Below are 18,717 nucleotides of genomic sequence, written 5' to 3'. Positions count from 1 at the left end.
TCGGCTGTGAATCCATCTGGTCCTGGACTTTTTTTTTTTTTTTTTTTTGGTAATTTTAAAATTACAATTTTAATCTTGCTGCTTGTTATTCGTCCGTTCAGAGTATTTAATTCTTCCTGATTTAAGCTACAAGGGTTGTATTTTTCCAGAAATTTATTCATCTCTTCTAGGTTTTCTAGTTTATGTGTGTAAAGGTGTTTATAGTAGCCTTGAGTGGTCTTTTGTATTTCAGTGGTGTCAGTTGTAATATCTCCTGTTTCATTTCTGAATGAGGTTATTTGAATTTTTTCTGTTCTTTTCCTGGTTAATCTTGCTAATGGTCTATCAATTTCATTTATCTTTTCAAAGAACCAGGTTTTTGTTTCATTTATCTTTTGTGGGGTTTTTTGTTTGTTTGTTTCCATTTCATATAGCTCTGCTCTGATCTTGGTTATTTCCTTTCTTCTGCTAGGTTTGGGTTTGGTTTGTTTTGTTTCTCTAGTTCCTTGAGGTGTGACCTTAGAATGTCAGTTTGTGTTCTTTCAGTTTTTTTTGTTGTTGTTTTTTTTTTGACATAGGCATTTAGGGCTATGAACTTTCCTTTTAGCACCGCCTTTGCTGTATCCTAGAGGTTTTGATAGGTTGTGTCATTATTTTTGTTTAGTTCGAACAATTTTTTAATTTCCATCTTGATTTTGTTTTTGACCCAATGCTCATTTGGGAGCAGGTTGTTTGATTTCCATGTATTTGCATGGTTTTGAAGGTTTCCTTTGGAGCTGATTTCCAGTTTTATTCCTTCTGGTCTGAGAGAGTGCTTGATATAACTTCAATTTTCTTAAATTTATTGAGGCTTGTTTTATAGCTATCATATGGTCTGTCTTGGAGAAAGTTCCATGCATTGTTGAATAGAATGTGTACTTTGTGGTTGTTGGATGAAATGTTCTATATGTATCTGTTAAGACTATTTGTTCCAAGATGTAGTTTAAATCCATTGTTTCTTTGTTGACTTTCTGCCTTGATGACCTGTCTAGTGCTGTCAGTGGAGTATTGAAGGCTCCCACTATAATTGTGTTGCTGTCTATCTCATTTCTTAAGTCTATAGTAATTGCTTTATAGATCTGCGATCTCCAGTGTTAGGTGCATATATGTTTAGGATTGCGGTATTTTCCTCTTGGACAAGGCCTTTTATCTTTATATAATGTTCCTCTTCGTCTCTTTTAAAGTTTGTTTTGTCTGATATAATAATAGCTACTTTGCTGGCTTTTGGTATCCATTTGCATGAAATGCCTTTTTCCACCCCTTTACTTTAAGTTTATGTGAGTCTTTATGTGTTAGGTGAGTCCCCCAAAGGCAGCAGATGGTTGTTGAGTTCTTATCCATTCTGCAATTCTGTATCTTTTAAGTGGAGCATTTAGGACATTTACATTCAATGTTAGCATTGAGATGTGAGGTACTGTTGCATTCATCATGCTATTTGTTTCGTGGTACTTTAGTTTTTGGTTTTGTTTCTGCTTTTAATTTGTATTTTTGTTTCATAGGTCCTGTGCGATTTATGCTTTAAAGAGGTTCTGTTTTGATGTGCTTCCAGGATTCATTTTAAGATTTAGAGCTCCTTTTAGCAGTTATTATAGTGGTGGTGTTATACCCAGACCGTTTGTTCCCCAAAGAAGACCACCAGAGTCCAGAGTCAAAGCCAAGCGGCAAGGATCTTTTACTACAAGTTCGAACTTGGTCCCTCCATTCCACAGCATACAAGAGGGCCTCAAACAATGCGAGTGCTTGCTTTTTATAGCCGATGTAAATGGGATCATTAAAGTTACAGAGGAACAAGGGAATTCTTTTGGTTACAGCATTACAATTGGTTTTACATTTTAAGTTATACATTTAGCAGTTTTCTATTGGTTCCCAGCTTTCAGTAAAACCACAAGCGGCTGTGTGTCACATGTCGGGGACTTTTCCAGGTGGGATGTGTGTTTGTACTGGGCTCAGAGAAGTTAAAGAGATATATGGTGGGATGTGTTTGTACTGGGCTCAGGGAAGTTAAAGAGATATATGGTGGGATGTGTTTGTTCTGGGCTCAGGAAGTTAAAGAGATATATGGTGGGATGTGTGTTTGTACTGGGCTCCAGAGTTAGAGATATATGGTGGGATGTGTTTGTACTGGGCTCAGGAAGTTGAGAGATATATGGTGGGATGTGTTTGTACTGGGCTCAGGAAGTTGAGAGATATATGGTGGGATGTGTTTGTACTGGGCCTGTTTGTGTTGAGCCCGGGGCTGAGGAATGTGCCTGATTTCTTTCAGTGGCTTGGTAATGGCGAATTCTCTCAGCATTTGTTCATCTGAAAAAGATTGTCTCTTTCCTTCATATATGATGCTTAGTTTTGCTGGATACAAAATTCTTGGCTGATAATTGTTTTGTTTCATTAGGCTGAAAATAGGGCCCCAATTCCTTCTAGCTTGTAAGGTTTCTGCTGAGAAATCTGCCATTAATCTGTAGGTTTTCCTTTATAGGTTACCTGGTGTTTCTGTCTCACAGCTCTTAAGATTCCTTCCTTCATCTTAACTTTGGATAACCTGATGAGATGACGGTGTGCCTAGATGAAGACCTTATTGTGATGAATTTCCCGGGTGTTCTTTGTGCTTCTTGTATTTGTATGTCTAGGTCTCTAGCAAGGCCGGGGAAATTTTCCTTGATTATCCTCACAAATATATTTTCCAAGCCTTTAGAATTCTCTTCTTCCTCAGGAACAGCGATTATTCTTAGGTTTTGTTGTTTAACCAAAATAATCCCAGACTTCTTGGAAGCTTTGTTCATATTTTCTTATTCTTGTTCTTTTTTCTTTGTCTTTGTTGGATTGGGTTAATTTGAAGACCTTGTCTTTGAGCTCTGAATTTCTTTCTTCTACTTGTTCAGTTATATTGCTGAGACTTTTCACAGTATTTTGCATCTCTAAAAGTGTATCCAAAGTTTCCCAAATTTTTGATTGCTTTTTCTTTAAGTTATTTATTTCCTTGAATATTTCTCCCTTCACTTCTTTTATCATTTTTCAGATTTCCTTGTATTGAGCTTCACCTTTCTCTGGTCCCTCCCTGATTAGCTTAATAACTAACCTCTTGAATTCTTTCTCAGGTAAATCTTTTTTGTTTGTTTGTTTGTTTTCAGTTCAGATCCATTGCTGGTGAACTAGTGTGATTTTTTGTTGTTGTTGTTGGGGGTGTTGCAGAGCCTTGTTTTGTCATATTACCAGGGGTGGTTTTCTGGTTCCTTTTTATTTGAGTAGGCTCTGTCAGAGGGAAAGTCTAGGGCTGAAGGCTGTTATTCAGATTCTTTTGTCCCACAGGGTGTTCCCTCGATGTAGTTCTCTTCCTCTTTTCTATGGATGTGGCTTCCTGTGAGCTGAACTGCAGTGATTGTTGTCTCTCTTCTGGGTCAAGCCACCCAGCAAGTCTGCCCAGCTCCGGGCTACTGCTGGGGGTTGTCCACACAGAGTCCTATGATGTCAACTGTCTATGGGTCTCTCAGCCATGGATACCAGCACCTGTTCTGGTGGAGGTGATGGGGGGAGTGCAGTGGACTCGATGAGGGTTCTTAGCTTTGGTGGTTTAATGCTCTATTTTTGTGCTGGTTGACCTCCTGCCAGGAGGTGGCACTTTCAGAAAGTATCAGCTGTGGTAGTATGGGGTGGAACCGGCCGTGAGTGGGGCCCTAGAACTCCCAAGATTATATGCCCTTTTTTTTCTGCTACCAGGGTGGGTAGGGAAGGACCATCAGGTGGGGGCAGGGCCAGGTGTGTCAGAGTTCAGACTCTCCTTGGGCGGGTCTTGCTGTGGCTGCTGTGTGGGATGGGGGTGAGATTCCCAGGTTCCTGGAGTTGGGTACCTAGGGGGATTATGACTGCTTCTGCTGAGTCATGCAGGTTGTCAGGGAAATGGAGGAAAGCTGGCAGTCAAAGGTCTCACCCAGCTCCCACACAAACTGAAGAGTGGATCTCACTTCCACCATGCCCCCCGCAACAGCTGAGTCTGTTTCCAGGCAGAGGGTGAAATGGGCTTGAAAACCTGCCCCAGGCTATCCTCCTCCCAGCTGCAAAAGAAAAGTGCTTGGCTCTTCCCCTGCATGTGGAGTCTACACACCAGATTTGCACGCTCCCCCGAGTTCTGGCCAGGCTTCTTGCCAGGTCAAACTGTTACAAAGTTCAGCTAAAGATTTCCTTATCCCCATGCAGTTTTACCCTCTGCTCCTCTGGCCACCCTCCCCTTGGATCCCTGTGGTGCCAGGCAGGAGTGGCCTGCTAGGGTACCCAGGAAGCTCCCAGGGTTTTTCTGCTGCTTCCTCTACCCCTATATTTCGCTTGGCTCTCCAAATGGATTCGGTTCCATGTAAAGTCAGAAACTTCTCCCACCTTCAGCTTCTCAGCTTCTCCAGTGGGGATGTGTGTTCAGGAGAAGAGGGTCTTCTTCTCCCACTTCTGCAGTTGGGGCACTCACAGTATTTGGAGGGTCTCTCAGGTCCTGCGGGAGCAGTCCACTTCCTTCAGAGGGTCTGTGGGTCCTCTTGAGATTGCTGGTTTGTTCTTGCATTAATCCAGAGCTAAAATTCACAGTGCAAGCCCCTGTACGCTGCCTTGTCTGGAGCTGCAATCTAGTCCTGTCTCCCATCTGCTATGATGATTGACCCTTCCTGGGATTGTTTTTTTCTATTTCTGTGAAGAATGCCTTGGGATCTTGATAAGGATTGCACTGATTCTGTATATTTGGGTAGTATGGATATTTTAACAACATTAATTCTTCTGATCCCTGAGATATATTTTCATTTATTTGTGTCTTCCTCAACTTCTTTCATCACTGTTTTACAGTTTTCAGTGTATAGATCTTTCACCTCCTTGGTTAAATTTATTCCTAATGTTTTATTTTTATGCTTTTGTTAATGGGATTGCTTTCTTGATTTATTTTTCAGTTAGGTTATTATTTATGTATAAAAATGTTACTTACTTTTATATGTTGATTTTGTATCCTAAAATTCTATTGAGTTATTACTTCTAACAGTTATTTTGTGGGATATTTGGGGCTTTTTACAGGTAGGATCATGTTATCTGCAAATGCAGTAGTCTCCACTTATCCCCACAGGGGATATGATCCAAGATACACTTGTGGTTGCCAGAAACTGCAGATAATATCAAGCCCTATATATACTGTTTTTTCCTAAACATCCCTGTGATAAAGTTTAAATTATAAATTAGGCACAATACAAGATTAACAACAATAACTAAAAATAAAATATAACACTATACTGTAAGAAACATCATATGAATATGATATCTCTCTCTCTCTCTCTTTCAAAATACCTTAGTGTCACTTGTTTTAGGGGATCCCTTGCTGACTTCTTTGTGTAGGCTCAATGCTTTCTGGTTCAACCACTGACACCAATCAGAAAACATTTTCTGTTCATGTCTTCCACCCACAAATGTAACGCCTTCTTATCTTAACTAAGTACTGATCATGCACTATGACTATGACTTTTGCAATATGATATGTGACGGTAAAACTAGCACAAGTTTCTTTTTCCTTCTTCACAATTTAACAGATAGTAGACCTCAACATACAATATTTTTTTTTCCCTTATGAAGTCAAGAACTTTCACCTTTTCACTTCAAGCAGGCAAATATGGTTTCTCTTTGACATATTCAAATTGTCAGCATCACTACTCTTGTGCTTTGGGGCCATTAAGTAAAATAAAGATTATTTGATGGCCAGAACTGTGATACTGTGACAGCTGATCTGATAACTGAGAGGACTACTAAGTTGGCTGACAGGTGGGTAGCGTATACAACGTGGATACGTTGGGCAAAGGAAGGATTCACTTTCCAGGTGGGACAGAATGCGGTGGCACAGATTTAATCACACTACTCTGAATGGCATGCAATTTAAAACTTAGAAATTATTTATTTCTGGAATTTTTCATTTAATAGTTTTAGACCATGGTTGACTGCAGGTCAACTTCTTCCTTTCTGATTTGGGTGCCTTTTATTTCTTTATCTTGTCTGATTGTTCTTATTAGTACTTCCAGTACTATGTTGAATAGAAGTGATAAGAGTGGGTATTTTTTTTGCGTTGTAATAGATACTATTGGAAAAGCTTTTAGTTTCTCCTCATTGATTATAATGTTAGCTGTGGATTTTTCATACATTCCCTGTATTATGTTGAGGAATTTTCTATACCTAAACTGTTGAGAGTCCACATCAAGAAAAGATGTTGTGGTATCTTAAATGGTCTTCTGTAACTCATACATATGATGTAGATTATTCTGTGGTTAAAAAATGTTAAAAATTGTGTCTTTTCAAGGTAAAGAAACCTATTACCACTTTGCTTAATATTGCTTTTCTATTGCCTAAGAAAATGTTATATAATTGTAGGTAGTTCCTGTATTCTTTGGGAATGAAAATGGTTATGCCAAAGAATACTTCATTCCTTCCAAAATGTCCTTTTTCTTCCTGCGGAATACCGCTACTTAGTGGAAATCACAGCAAGACCAGCAATTTCTAGATAGTTCATAAAAATCTGGGACATTCTGTCAATAGAAAAATAAATAGCTATAGAAAGGCCTCTTATGAGTTATACCTTAGTAAATGCTTTTCTTTTTGTAATCTCGTAGGAAAATGGAATACAGCTTCCACTTTTAAAATTAAAAAAAGAAGGGGTGTTGGACTTTGTCAGATACTTTTTCTGCATCAATTGAGATGATTATGTGGTTTTTTTTTTGTTTGTTTTTTTTTTTTTGAGACGGAGTCTCGCTCTGTCACCCAGGCTGGAGTGCAGTGGCGCGATCTCGGCTCACTGCAAGCTCCGCCTCCCGGGTTCACGCCATTCTCCTGCCTCAGCCTTCCGAGTAGCTGGGACTACAGGCGCCCGCCACCGCGCCCGGCTAATTTTTTGTATTTTTAGTAGAGACGGGGTTTCACCGTGGTCTCGATCTCCTGACCTTGTGATCCGCCCGCCTCGGCCTCCCAAAGTGCTGGGATTACAGGCGTGAGCCACCGCGCCCGGCCAATTATGTGGTTTTTATCTTTGACTCTGTTAATATGTTGAATCACATTGTTTGATTTGCATATGTTAAGCTAGATTTGCATGCCAGGGATAGATTTTGCTTGGACATGATATATAATCTTTTTAATGTGTTATTGGATTTGGTTTGCTAATATTTTATTGAGAATTTTTGCATCAGTGTTCATCAGAGAAACTGGCCTGTAGTTTTCTTTTCTTGTGATACCTTTATCTGGCTTAGGTAGTAAAGTAATGCTGGCCTCATAAAGTGTAGTTGAAAGTATTCCCTCTGGCTCTATTTTTTTATTATTTATTAATTTGCTTTTCTTAGAGACAGAGTCTCACTCTGTCACCCAGGCTGGAGTACAGTAGCATAATCATAGCTCACTGCAGTGTCTGAACTCCTGGGCTCAAGTGACCCTCCTGCTTCAGCCTTCCCAGTAGCTGGGACTACAGGCATGTGCCAGTGCACTGGGCTAATTTTATAATTCTTTGTTCAGATGAGGTCTTATTTTGTTGCCCAGGCTGGTCTCAAACTCCTGGCTTCAAGCTGTCTTCCCACCTTGGCCTCCCAAAATGCTGGAATTACAGACATGAGCCACACTGTGCCTGGCCTAGCTCTACTTTTTAGAAGAGTTTAAGAAGTATTGGTATTGATTTTCTTCCAATGTTTGGTGGAATTCAGCTGTGAAGCCACCTTATCCTAGGCTTTTCTTTGTTAGGAGGTTTTGATTACTTCTTCAATTTCTTTATTTGTTTTTGGTCTGTTCAGGCTTTCTAATTCTTTCTGACTCAATTTTGGTAGGTTATATTTTTCTAAGAATTTATCTACTTCCTCCAGGCTACCCAAATTGTTTATAGATAATTGTTCATAATAGTCCCTATGATCCTTTTTATTTCTGATACGTCTGTTGTAATTTCTCTACTTGCATTTATTATTTTACTTATCTTAGTCATCACTCTTATTTTCTTAGACTAGCTGAGGGTTTGTCAGTCCTGTTTTTTTCAAAAGCAAAACTCATAGTTTTATTGATTCTTTTTATAGTTTTTCCTTTCTCTATTTGATTTATTTTTGCTCAGGTTTTGATTTTTTTCCTTTCTTCTGCTAATTTTGGCTTTAGCTTTTTCTTCATTTTTTAGTTCCTCGAGGCATAATGTTAGACTATTTATTTTGGAGCTTGCTTCTTTTTTAACATAGGAATTTATTGCTACAAACCTCTCTCTTAGAATTGCTTTTGCTACATTCCATAGGCTTGTTATGTTGTGTTTTCCTTGTGGTTTGTCTCAAGGTATTTTTTACTTTCCCTTTTACTTTCTTCTTTGACCAATTGGCTGTTCAGCAGTACATTGTTTAATTTCCACATAGTTGATCATCTGTGGTGCTAGGAGGTGCTCCTGCTTAGGTGTGCCAGAGGCTTGGAGCCCCAGGGTGCAAGGTACCACCTCACCTGTGATGTGTGGTGGCAGCAACTACTTCAGTGTTCAGGAGGCCTGAGGCCCTCTGAGGGTGGGGTGCTGCCTCAGCTCTGGTGCAAGGGAGCTCCCTCAGCCAAGCTCAGAGCCTGTGAGGACTGCAGGAGTCTCCAGTAGCAATGACTGCAAGTGTGAACAGTAGTGAGAGAGATTGCTGGGGGTATCTTGCTTACCTTTTCCTTGCAGGGAGCTGTCCTTCCTTGCTGGTTGTGAGCTGATCCCCACTTGGGGCATGATGTGGTAAAGGTAAGGTGTTTCCTTTCCTTCTCTATGTGGCCATCCGGGGTTTCTGTGCTCTACAGGATTTCTACTGGCTGCTTTTTTGCTGTTCTCCAGCGTGCTCCTTTAGTTATTTTGGTTTAAATGTACTTGTTTACTCATTTGCAGGTAGCGGGGGGCTTGAAGGTGTATTATCCATTCTCACACTGCTATAAAGAGCTACTTGAGACTGGGTAATTTATAAAGAAAAGAGGTGTAATTGACTCACAGTTCCACATGGCTGGGAAGGCCTCAAAAAAACTTACAATCATGGGCAGAAGGTGAAGGGGAAGCAAGCCCAGCAAAGCAGGAGAGAAAGAAAGAGGGAGCAAAGGGAGAAATGCCACTTTCAAGCCATCAGATCTCATGAGAACTCAGTCCTTATCACAAGAAGAGTGAGGGGGAAAATCCACCCCCATGATCTAATCATCTCTCACCAGGCCCTCTCCCCTGACACATGGAGATTACAATTTGACATGAGATTTGGGTGGGGACACAGAGCCAAACCATATCAGAGGGAGAGCACTAGGAGCTTCTGGCCAACCATCTTGATGTCACTTCTAATTCATTTTCAAAATGATGAGTAGGAAGAATTCCATGTTCCTGTTAAAAACTAATTGAGCGCGGTGGCTGAAGCCTGTAATCCCAGCACTTTGGGAGGCAGAGACGGGCGGATCACGAGGTCAGGAGATCGAGACCATCCTAACACGGGGTGAAACCCCGCCTCTACTAAAAAATACAAAACTAGCCGGCGAGGTGGCGGCCAGTCCTTGTAGCTACTCGGGGAGGCTGAGGGTGAGAATGGCGTGGAACCCGGGAGGCGGAGTTTGCAGTGAGCTGATCCGCCACTGCACTTCAGCCTGGCGACAGAGTGAGACCTGGGCTCCCCCAAACCAACAAATAAATAACAACAAATAAATAACAAAACTAATTGAGTGGTTTTAATATGTTCTATCAGAAGTCTTGACCCAGTGGCTTAATATAACCTCTACTTAGCAGACTTGTGACCCTCTTGGGAGTGGAAGAGCCAGGAGAGACCTAAAAAAAAGGTGGCGCTACCCCAGGTGTCTCATCTCAGCCTTTTCTTCCCCCTTGCCCATCAACCACTCTCTCCTTCTAGAAGTATCATTTTAAAAGGTTTTGACAATGGTGAGATAAGATTTAATGTGGGGCACGGGGACAGTGAGGCATAGCATATTATCCTGGTGTAGAGGAGCTGAATACCTGAATGAATTTACTCACAGGTCTTTGCTATTCTGTCCTGATCTGCGGGCTGATAGAGGTTCTCATCAGTGATAAATTAATTGTGTGTGAATGTGGTTCTGTAGATGTCAGCAAACTCCTTAATCTAATCTCTTTGTCTTGTTTTAGATTAATGTTAATTGGGGATGGGTATATATGTATTTTCAGATTCCTACCCTTATCACATCTTATCTTGTTTTAACTTATGTCCTTGATAAGGATTTACCAGATGGAAAAACGAGGCGTTTGGTAGATAGAACTTACCTTTGAAATATGCAGTCTTCCAAATCTTACTTAGCAGGTCACTGCTATTCAATATATGCCAATGAAAATGTTATCTCACCTTTTTCATGGGTGCAAGGCCAGCCCAAAACATTTTAAAAGAGCCAAGTTCATCCCCCAAATTACTATGCTCTTCTCTCACCCCTTATTGCCTCTTTTATAAGATACTCAAAGTTCTTACGCAGCCTGAAAACTTAATTGTGAATGCCCCCTCCAACCCACTCAAATTCTAATGTAGCCTATGTTCCAGAAATAGCTTCCACTGTTCTCCCTCGACATAGAAAATTTGCAATAAGTCTAACATAGTTGATCTTGGTAAAGTATTAAGGTAGGTATTACACTGAAAATAATCTACTTCAGCTAACTTCTGCCAAGTTGTGAATAACTAATACCTCTCTACACCTCGGGGGGCAGAGGTTGGAATGCCTTTGTAAAAGTGATTGGCTATTAACCCAAATAAATTTCTACTCAGTAGAATTTCAACTAAAGTGGTAAAAAAGAAACATGGAACATACTTCTTTGAGAAGAGGAGCATAAGAGATGGGGAAGAAATAGAGGTAGAGCCATGTAAGCCTGCTAACCTTGACCTGGTTTCCACTCCTCCCATTCATACTTCCGAGCTGTTCTCACTTTTCATAATTATTCCCTTCTCTCTGCTTCTGAATTAATGAGTTATCTTTCCTCTCTTAGTTTCAGGGTTAGCAGCTTCTGTGGAAGCAAGTAAAGTGGTTCTGGCTTTGGGGACTATTTGGATGGGGGCCCAGGCAGGTAGAGGAGGAATAACAGAATGACAAGTGTACTTCAATGTGCATAGGCTGCTTATAAATTATGTTTGTAAATCAGGCAGAACTGCATTTGAATAGAAAAGTATAGAATATCTCCTTGTCCTTTTTTAAGAAAACAAGTGAGTGAATCCACGTATGGGAGGGCGAAAATAGACCAGGATGTAACATCTGCCAATATATCAGGAACATGCTTTTGTATGTTTATGTCTACATAAAGTGCTTACCAAAGAAAAGACATTTCATTATATACCAAGTTAATTTTTTATGTTTTTAAAAATATCTTAATATTTTCTCTTTAGGCTAATAACAGAACCTTGCAAGAGAAGATTTTACAAGTAAACAATTTGGTAGAAGCCTTTGGCAATGCCTGCACTATTATAAATGACAATTCTAGCCGATTTGGAAAATACTTAGAAATGAAATTCACCTCTTCTGGAGCTGTAGTGGGAGCACAGATTTCTGAATATCTCCTGGAAAAATCCCGAGTTATCCACCAAGCTATGTAAGTTTATTACAAACCTCTCCTATTTTGGAGGAAGCAGAAGCAAACATAATGCTTTAATAGTAAAATGTCTTTCTCATTCAATAAAATTTTGTTTATCACCTACTATATGCAAAGCACTTACCATTGAGAATGAAGAGATCCATCAGCACTGTCTTACTCTCAAATATATGTAAGATTCAATAGAAGAATTAATAAATAACCTAAAATTTGTGCTGCCAGATAGAAAGCCTAAGCCCATCATAGAGGTACTAACAGCATAAATTAGAGACCGTTCTGACATAGCAGAGAATATATTTATCTATACAAAATTAATGTGAAATTTAATTCGAAATAACTGAATGCTTTTCTCTTTTAAATGCTAGCATATATAAATAGACATTTGTATTAATTCTATTCTTCCTATGTTTATACACAAGGGGCCAAATAAAAGATTCAAGAAGGAGCTTTATCGTATTGACCTTTTATTGCTGACTGATTTTAGCCATCAATACTCTTCATAATGCTTTGATATTAAGTTGAATGAATTCCTTTTGCGGATTTGTAGCTTAATGACAAAGTTTCTCTCCTGTCTCACAAAACATCTTTGTTATTCTAATGAGGAAACTATCGTTACACATTGGATTTGTACCCTGGTAGTTACATTATTTTGTTTAAAAGCTTGGCAAGTTAGAATCTTTCATTTTTCTTATGTTGGTTTTATGCTAAACATATGCTACATTATTGTAGTAATATGTCAAGTTAATTCACAGTAACATAATAAGCCTTGTTGTGTATTAGTACATTATTATTTAATGTAAGTGCCTTCAAGCTTGGTGTCATTCAATTCATGAGTAAGTCATGAATAGAAGTTGCCTGGAGTCCAGCTCCTGAGCACTAGCCCCAGTATGGAAAATTACCCTTTGGTCTTCAATTGAAAATATGGAAGGAGGCTGGGCGCGGTGGCTCACGACTGTAATCCCAGCACTTTGGGAGGCTAAGGTGGGCAGATCACAAGGCCAGGAGATCGAGACCATCCTGGCTAACAAGGTGAAACCCCGTCTCTACTAAAGATACACAAAATTAGCTGGGTGTGGTGGTGGGCGACTGGTGGTGGGCGCCTGTAGTCCCAGCTACTCGGGAGGCTGAGGCAGGAGAATGGCGTGAACCCAGGAGGCGGAGCTGGCAGTGAACCAAGATCGCGCCACTGCACTCCAGCTGGGGTGACAGAGCAAGACTCCATCTCAAAAAAAAAAAAAAAAAAAAAAGGAAGGAATGATTATTAGACACATGTGGTTTTCAATTGTGGTACCAGACCATTTTAATCCACCTTGGGTAAGATATTTAAACCTTAAAGATCCTTACAGGATCTTGGCTCTGTAATTCATTGTATGTAGGATTTGAAACAGTTTACTCAACCTCTCTGCACCTCTGTTTTTCATCTTTAAAATGAAATGGCATTAGTACCTATCAATTAAGACAAGGTAGGTATAGTATGTACCACAATGAATGGCATATAGTAAGAAATCCATAAGTTTAAGCCATTAGTAGTAATAGTAGTATTAATAGTTGATTAGAAATAACATATAGCACAGTACCTGGGATATTGAAGATGTTCAATAAATGGTAGATACTATTTATTGATGCGTGTCCAGTGCCCAAAACTCGGTGGACATGTGTGTCAGTGCTATTGCGGCCCATAAGTAGAAGGACCTCAGGATCTTAGCAGATGTGGAAACTTAGCTAGTTCTCAAAACTGTTTGTTCTGCTCTCATAATTGTGTAAGCCTCTCCTTCAGGCCCTTTGGGGAGAACTACTTAAGAGTAACTAATTGGTAGATGGCACCACCATGTTGCACAATATTAAGGGATATCATTCACGGTGTATTCTATGGAGCTGAGTGCAGGAACACAGTTCATATAGAACAACACATGAACATAACCCTCTGGAGTTACACAACGAGGCCCTGAGCGTATAACCATAGAAATAATCCCGTTAATGCTTACTGAAATATTGTAGGATGCATTCTAAGAAATAGCATAGTCAGGATTATATTTAAGGCATGCTATGAATTAAGTAATTTTTCCCCCTAAGGAACTATTCTAATTTTACAACTTTGCTTATTGGGGAAAAGCATTCCAAATTCCAAATTCACAATCAAGTGGAAATATAACTCAGTTATAATTTGAGCACAGCTGTCTTTAATTTATAACACTTTTTCCATTTTTATGTTTTTTCTTTCACCTAATTTAATTGCATTTTTAAGTTCCAGAGGAGCTTTGAGTGACCTATGAATATGAAAATATTAGACCTGTGATTGATGGAAGAATTCTTAATAGGTACCTTTACAAATTATAAATTTAATTGCACTGTTATCAATCAGGGTACTGAACAGAAAGAACAAGCTCTAGGGTTTTAACTGAGAAAACTGTTTACAGAAGTCACATGAGCATTGAAGAGCCAAGAAGAAATGGTGAGATGCCCATGGACTAACAGGGGTGAGGAGCCATGGCTGCCTTCCTGTCTGCAGGCAGAGGGAGGGGCAGCACTAGTGCCTGGTGCCAGCTGCAGCTGTGGATCAGGGGCTGCCTGTGGAGAGCTATGGCCCTAATGGGATGCAGCCGTTCAGGGAGAGAGCAAGGGGATAACGTCCCAGCCTCTCTCTCCTCCCTCCGCCTGTTTCTTGCCTGTGCTTCCTATTGGCTGAACCCATATGGAAGCCAGAGAGCAAGGAAGTCCAGGGATTGCAGGCTGTAAGGATTGGCCTTTAGGGTCCCAGAGCAAGACAAAGAAGAGTGTAGAATGATCTGAGGAGTAGGGAAGAATCAGAGCAGACGAGTATCTTTTTTTGATGAACTCACCCTTTAAGACATTTTGTTCTTTTATTCACTTTTTGCCTCTGACAATGTCATCCCAGCTCAATCTCTGACCACATTTATTTTTAGATTACCTTTCTAATGATGATGGTACTATCTTATAACCTGTGACTTAAATCCTTTTCTAAACATTGATAGTTTTCAAGGAGAAAATTTTAAAAGAGGCTACTTAATTTCAAGAATAAAATGAACCTATTGAAGGCAATGCTAGATAATTCTCATAAATACAAATTATAGCCATTTCCACTGCAGTTTCCTCCTGTTATTACAGTTCAGTTCAGCAGGCATTGATTGCATTTCTCTCATGTCCCCAGCACTTAACAGGACTCTATAGGAGACATAAATAAGTGGCAGACATGGTGCTCTCCATTGTGGAGAAAGGGAAATATATTTATGGAGCAGTTACTCTATGTCAGTCACTGCGCTAAGCACCTTACAGTCATTATCTCTTTTAATTCTTGTAGTCATGTGACAGGGTGTCATCTTCTCTTTTAAAAGTGAGAAACTAAGATAATTTTAATAAGTCACTTAATGTCAAAAACTTAGCAATGAATGAGTTGGAGTTTGAAGCCTCGTCCGTCTGTCTGACTCCAAAGCCCACCATCCATCCATCCATCCATCCATCCATCTATCCATCCATCTATTTGACACATATTTATTGAGTGCCTACTGTGTGCTAGGCACAGGAGACATAAAGCCAAGTAAGGCAGGATTCTTGTGGTAACACAGCTCACGGTATGATAAAACTTGCTGATCACTCATGGTTTTCTAGCCTCTCATGAAAGTAAGAAATGAGTTCATCTGCTAAGATTCAGCAGGTAGATAGCAAGAGAAGGGGACTGAGGAGACTGCATATCCAGGAGAGAGTTTATAAGGTGGGAGCTGTGATTAAAAAGGAAAAACTAAAAGTGTTGCTTTATGGATACCCTGTAGTCCCTTAAGAATGCAAAGCTTCATTATTAGCTTTCTAAGTCTGATTGTTGGCCACTTCATTGAATATTCAAAGGTTTCACAGGAATTAAGCTACATCCTTGTGAGTACTTTGCCACCGTTTGAGGCTGTCAGAGGCATTGGCTGCACAGGTAATCCCCAGGATGCAAAGCAGGTGAACACACATATGAGACAGCCCTGAAGGCCTTCCTGCAAGCAGCTGAGTGGAACTCACTCTGAAGAAGTGTTAGAAGATCCACAAGTAGGAGTGAGGCCACAATCAGAGAAATGATATTTGGTAACTTGTAAGACCCTGTGTCTGTCCTCAGGCAGTCCTGACCTGGGAACCCCTGGAAACATTAGCAAGTGTGGGATACCGTAATGCTCTGTGTTCTTAAGCACAGCTTGATATGGTTAGGGACCCCGGGTAAGCTTTGGAGGTGTATTCTTTTCCTGTTTCTTTAACTTTCTGATTGTCCGTTGAAGGTCAGTATATTCCCCAAAGTTTCTCCAGGTCTTTTCAAATTATAATTCCCAATAAATGTAAACTGATGAAAAGAAATCCATTAATATTGTGTGTCTAAGTTTTAACACTTAACTGATACGATGTACAATTAGTGTACATTGTTAACAATCACAAATGTTAACTGATACAAATGTGATTGTGATTGTTAACACTTAACTGATACAATGTACAATTAGTGTATATTGTGAACAATGTAGTACAGTGTTAACATCACAGTTGCACTATATTAGTTGATGTTAGCAATCACGTTGTTAGCACTTAACTGATACAATGTACAATTAATGAAGTGCACAATCAGTGTGCTTCATTAGAAGAAAGCAAACTGAATTATATGCTGTGCCAGTCGTAGAGAAGTTTTTATTATTCTGTGGTGAGAAAAGACAAGAACTAAAGGAAACTTTCAGTTTCGTTCTAACTTCAGTCATAGGCCATGTTGGTGTTTCTTGCATTATCACTGGTGACTGCAAAAAGTAACAGAATAGGATGAGTTCTGAAGGGTGTGCCAGTCCTCACTTCAGCACCCAGTCTCTGGACCACCCCTTTTCTTTAAACCTTCACTTTTCTTTGCCCCATGACTAGATTCTCCTGATTCCTCTCCTACCTCCCTGAATTTTTCTTCTCTTTTAGATTTATCCATCCAGTCTCACACTGTGTATTTACCAAATATTTGTCCCTGCAGCTTTTCTCTTTTGTTCTCTACACTCTCTCACTTCACAAATTCTTCTGACGTTATGGCCTCAACAGAGAGCCCTACGTGATTGACACCCAAAGACATACTTCTCCCCCTCTCTTAAAACTGAAAAAAGTTTACATTTTTAAAAAATTTCCAACTACCTACATATCCTGCTACCATCTCAAATTCAACTGAATACACATCTCAAATCTATTTATTTTCCCATAGCCCCTTTCTTTTGGAATGGGACTATCCTTCTCTAATTATATAAGACCCCCTGACTCTCCCTTCACTCAGGGGAGAGTTTCAGTGCAGAATGCATACTAACCAATAGCATTGTTACTTTTCTCTTTAGAAAATGTCTTCCTTCCTTTTGAAATACTAAGGAAGAACAGAGATCTGCATTATTCACCTTATCAAGCTCTACCTTTTCATATTAAGTATTTCAATTTGTTAACTTTCAAGAAAGACCAAAGAGAGTACCTTCAATAGTTATTAGTGTGTCACAAGTTATCAAATCTTCAATGTTATTTTAAACCTACATGACTGATGTATTGGAGTCCTTATTGAGCTTCTGTAAAAATTATTCTTGTAATGGCTTTTGGCAGAATGTCGGATCAAAACTAGAGATTATAAAATAAAGCCACAGTTGTTCAGAAACTCCAAATTTTACTGCATTATTGGAAGAGTAAATACAGATGGATATATTTGAGTTACTGTTGATTCTGAGGAAAACTTCTACATACTGAATGAATAATTTCTAAAGAGAGCAACAGTAAATTTCCATCTCTACTGAGATGATACTGCATCATGTACAGGGGGAGAAGACCCTGGAACGTTTTTAAGTCCTTTCTTACCTTTTAAGTAAAATAATTTATGTATAATTATGCATATCATGAAGTGGACTTTTTTCTGTTTCATATACTTCATATGGAAAAGAATTCAAAGACCCCTCTGTTCTACTAAAAATAAGTTTAATAATAATAATTCCTTTTCTGAAAATATTTCATTGGCCCCCTAAGTTTGCTGATAAAGGCTGTGGAGGGGGTGAAGGAAAGGAGCAGGGCGAGAGGGGATACAAGCTGCCCCTGAAGTTTCCATCTTGGGTATGATGAGTTTAGGACCCAGAGCACAGTTCAGGTCACTGCCAAGAGTGGCAGAAAGGGGAGTATCCACAACAATTTAGTGTCTCCTGCCCCAATCCCTATGGTGACATGCAAAGCTTTGTGGTAGGATGAGAGTTTTATACCAACGGAAAGAGAAGTAACAATAGAAAGAAGTGAAGACAGCAAGGCCTTCTGGTTGAGACATTAGAATTAATTTAACCACTGTAAGAAGAATCCTACCCTGCCCCAACCTGTGAGCCTGGTGAGCCTGGTGATAATGGAGTGAACAGTCAAGTGAAGTTTGAGGACCACCCTCAAACAGGAGGAGGATCTAGTAGGAGGACGGGAAGGGGAATGCCACAGGGAGATGCAAACCCCAGGGTGTCCCAATTGACCACTAGGTTCATCAAGAGTGGAAGTAAAACAGGGCAGTAGAGACAGGAAAACTATAGAACAGGAGGTTCATCCTCTGCTGTTTCAGCAGAGAGCCTGAAAGTGTGGTCTTTCGCTAGAGCCCACTACAGCAGAAGGAAGACATGAGGGAAGGAGGAGAGGGGACCCCAAGGTCCAAGAAATTATGTTGTGAAACATCCTGAAGTGGAAACTTACCTTGTTGTAATCCATATTCCCTTAATGACATTATTGCAGCATCTGGAAAATGCTATTTATACTACTTAGAACCACAAAATCATGGGATTTGAGGCTTATAAGAGATTCCTCATACAAGTGAGAAAACTAAGCCTCAGAAAGACAATATTCAAAGGTGGTTAAAGGCATGGGCTTTGGAGTCAAATAGACCTGATTCAAATCTATATTAATTATCAACTCTGTGGCTTTGGGGGAGATTGGTAGCTCTAATCCTCGGTTTCCTTCTACATAAAATAGGAAACACATGCCCATCTCAGGGGCCTATGGTGGGTTAATGAGATAATGTAGCACTTATAACCATTGGCATGGCTGTGTACATTATTCTTTTTTCTGTCTGCTCCACTGGCAGGTAAACTCCAATGAGTTAGGGATTTTTGACAGTTTTGCTTCTGCTATATCCCCAGTGCCTGGAACAG

The 18,717-nt window shown here is 39.8% G+C and overlaps 1 protein-coding gene across 10 annotated transcripts in view; it reads left to right on the top strand.

The window, feature by feature from the left end:
• MYO3A (myosin IIIA) overlaps positions 1 to 18,717 on the top strand; it is a 262,251-nt gene that overhangs the window by 136,012 nt on the left and 107,522 nt on the right. For all 10 annotated transcript variants that reach the window (XR_004177076.1, XM_031652455.1, XM_031652451.1 and 7 more), the window contains one exon: positions 11,361 to 11,563. Coding sequence is in view for 9 of the 10 variants with exons in the window: in XM_031652455.1 (XP_031508315.1) it covers positions 11,361 to 11,563 (203 nt within the window). In the remaining variant the exon portion in view is untranslated. The remainder of the gene's footprint in view (positions 1 to 11,360; positions 11,564 to 18,717) is intronic.

The sequence above is a fragment of the Papio anubis genome, chromosome 11 (genome assembly GCF_008728515.1).
Source record: "Papio anubis isolate 15944 chromosome 11, Panubis1.0, whole genome shotgun sequence".
Lineage (NCBI taxonomy): Eukaryota > Metazoa > Chordata > Mammalia > Primates > Cercopithecidae > Papio > Papio anubis.
The sequence above is the reverse complement of the archived record's forward strand: the minus strand, read 5'-3'. Positions and strand labels throughout refer to the sequence as shown.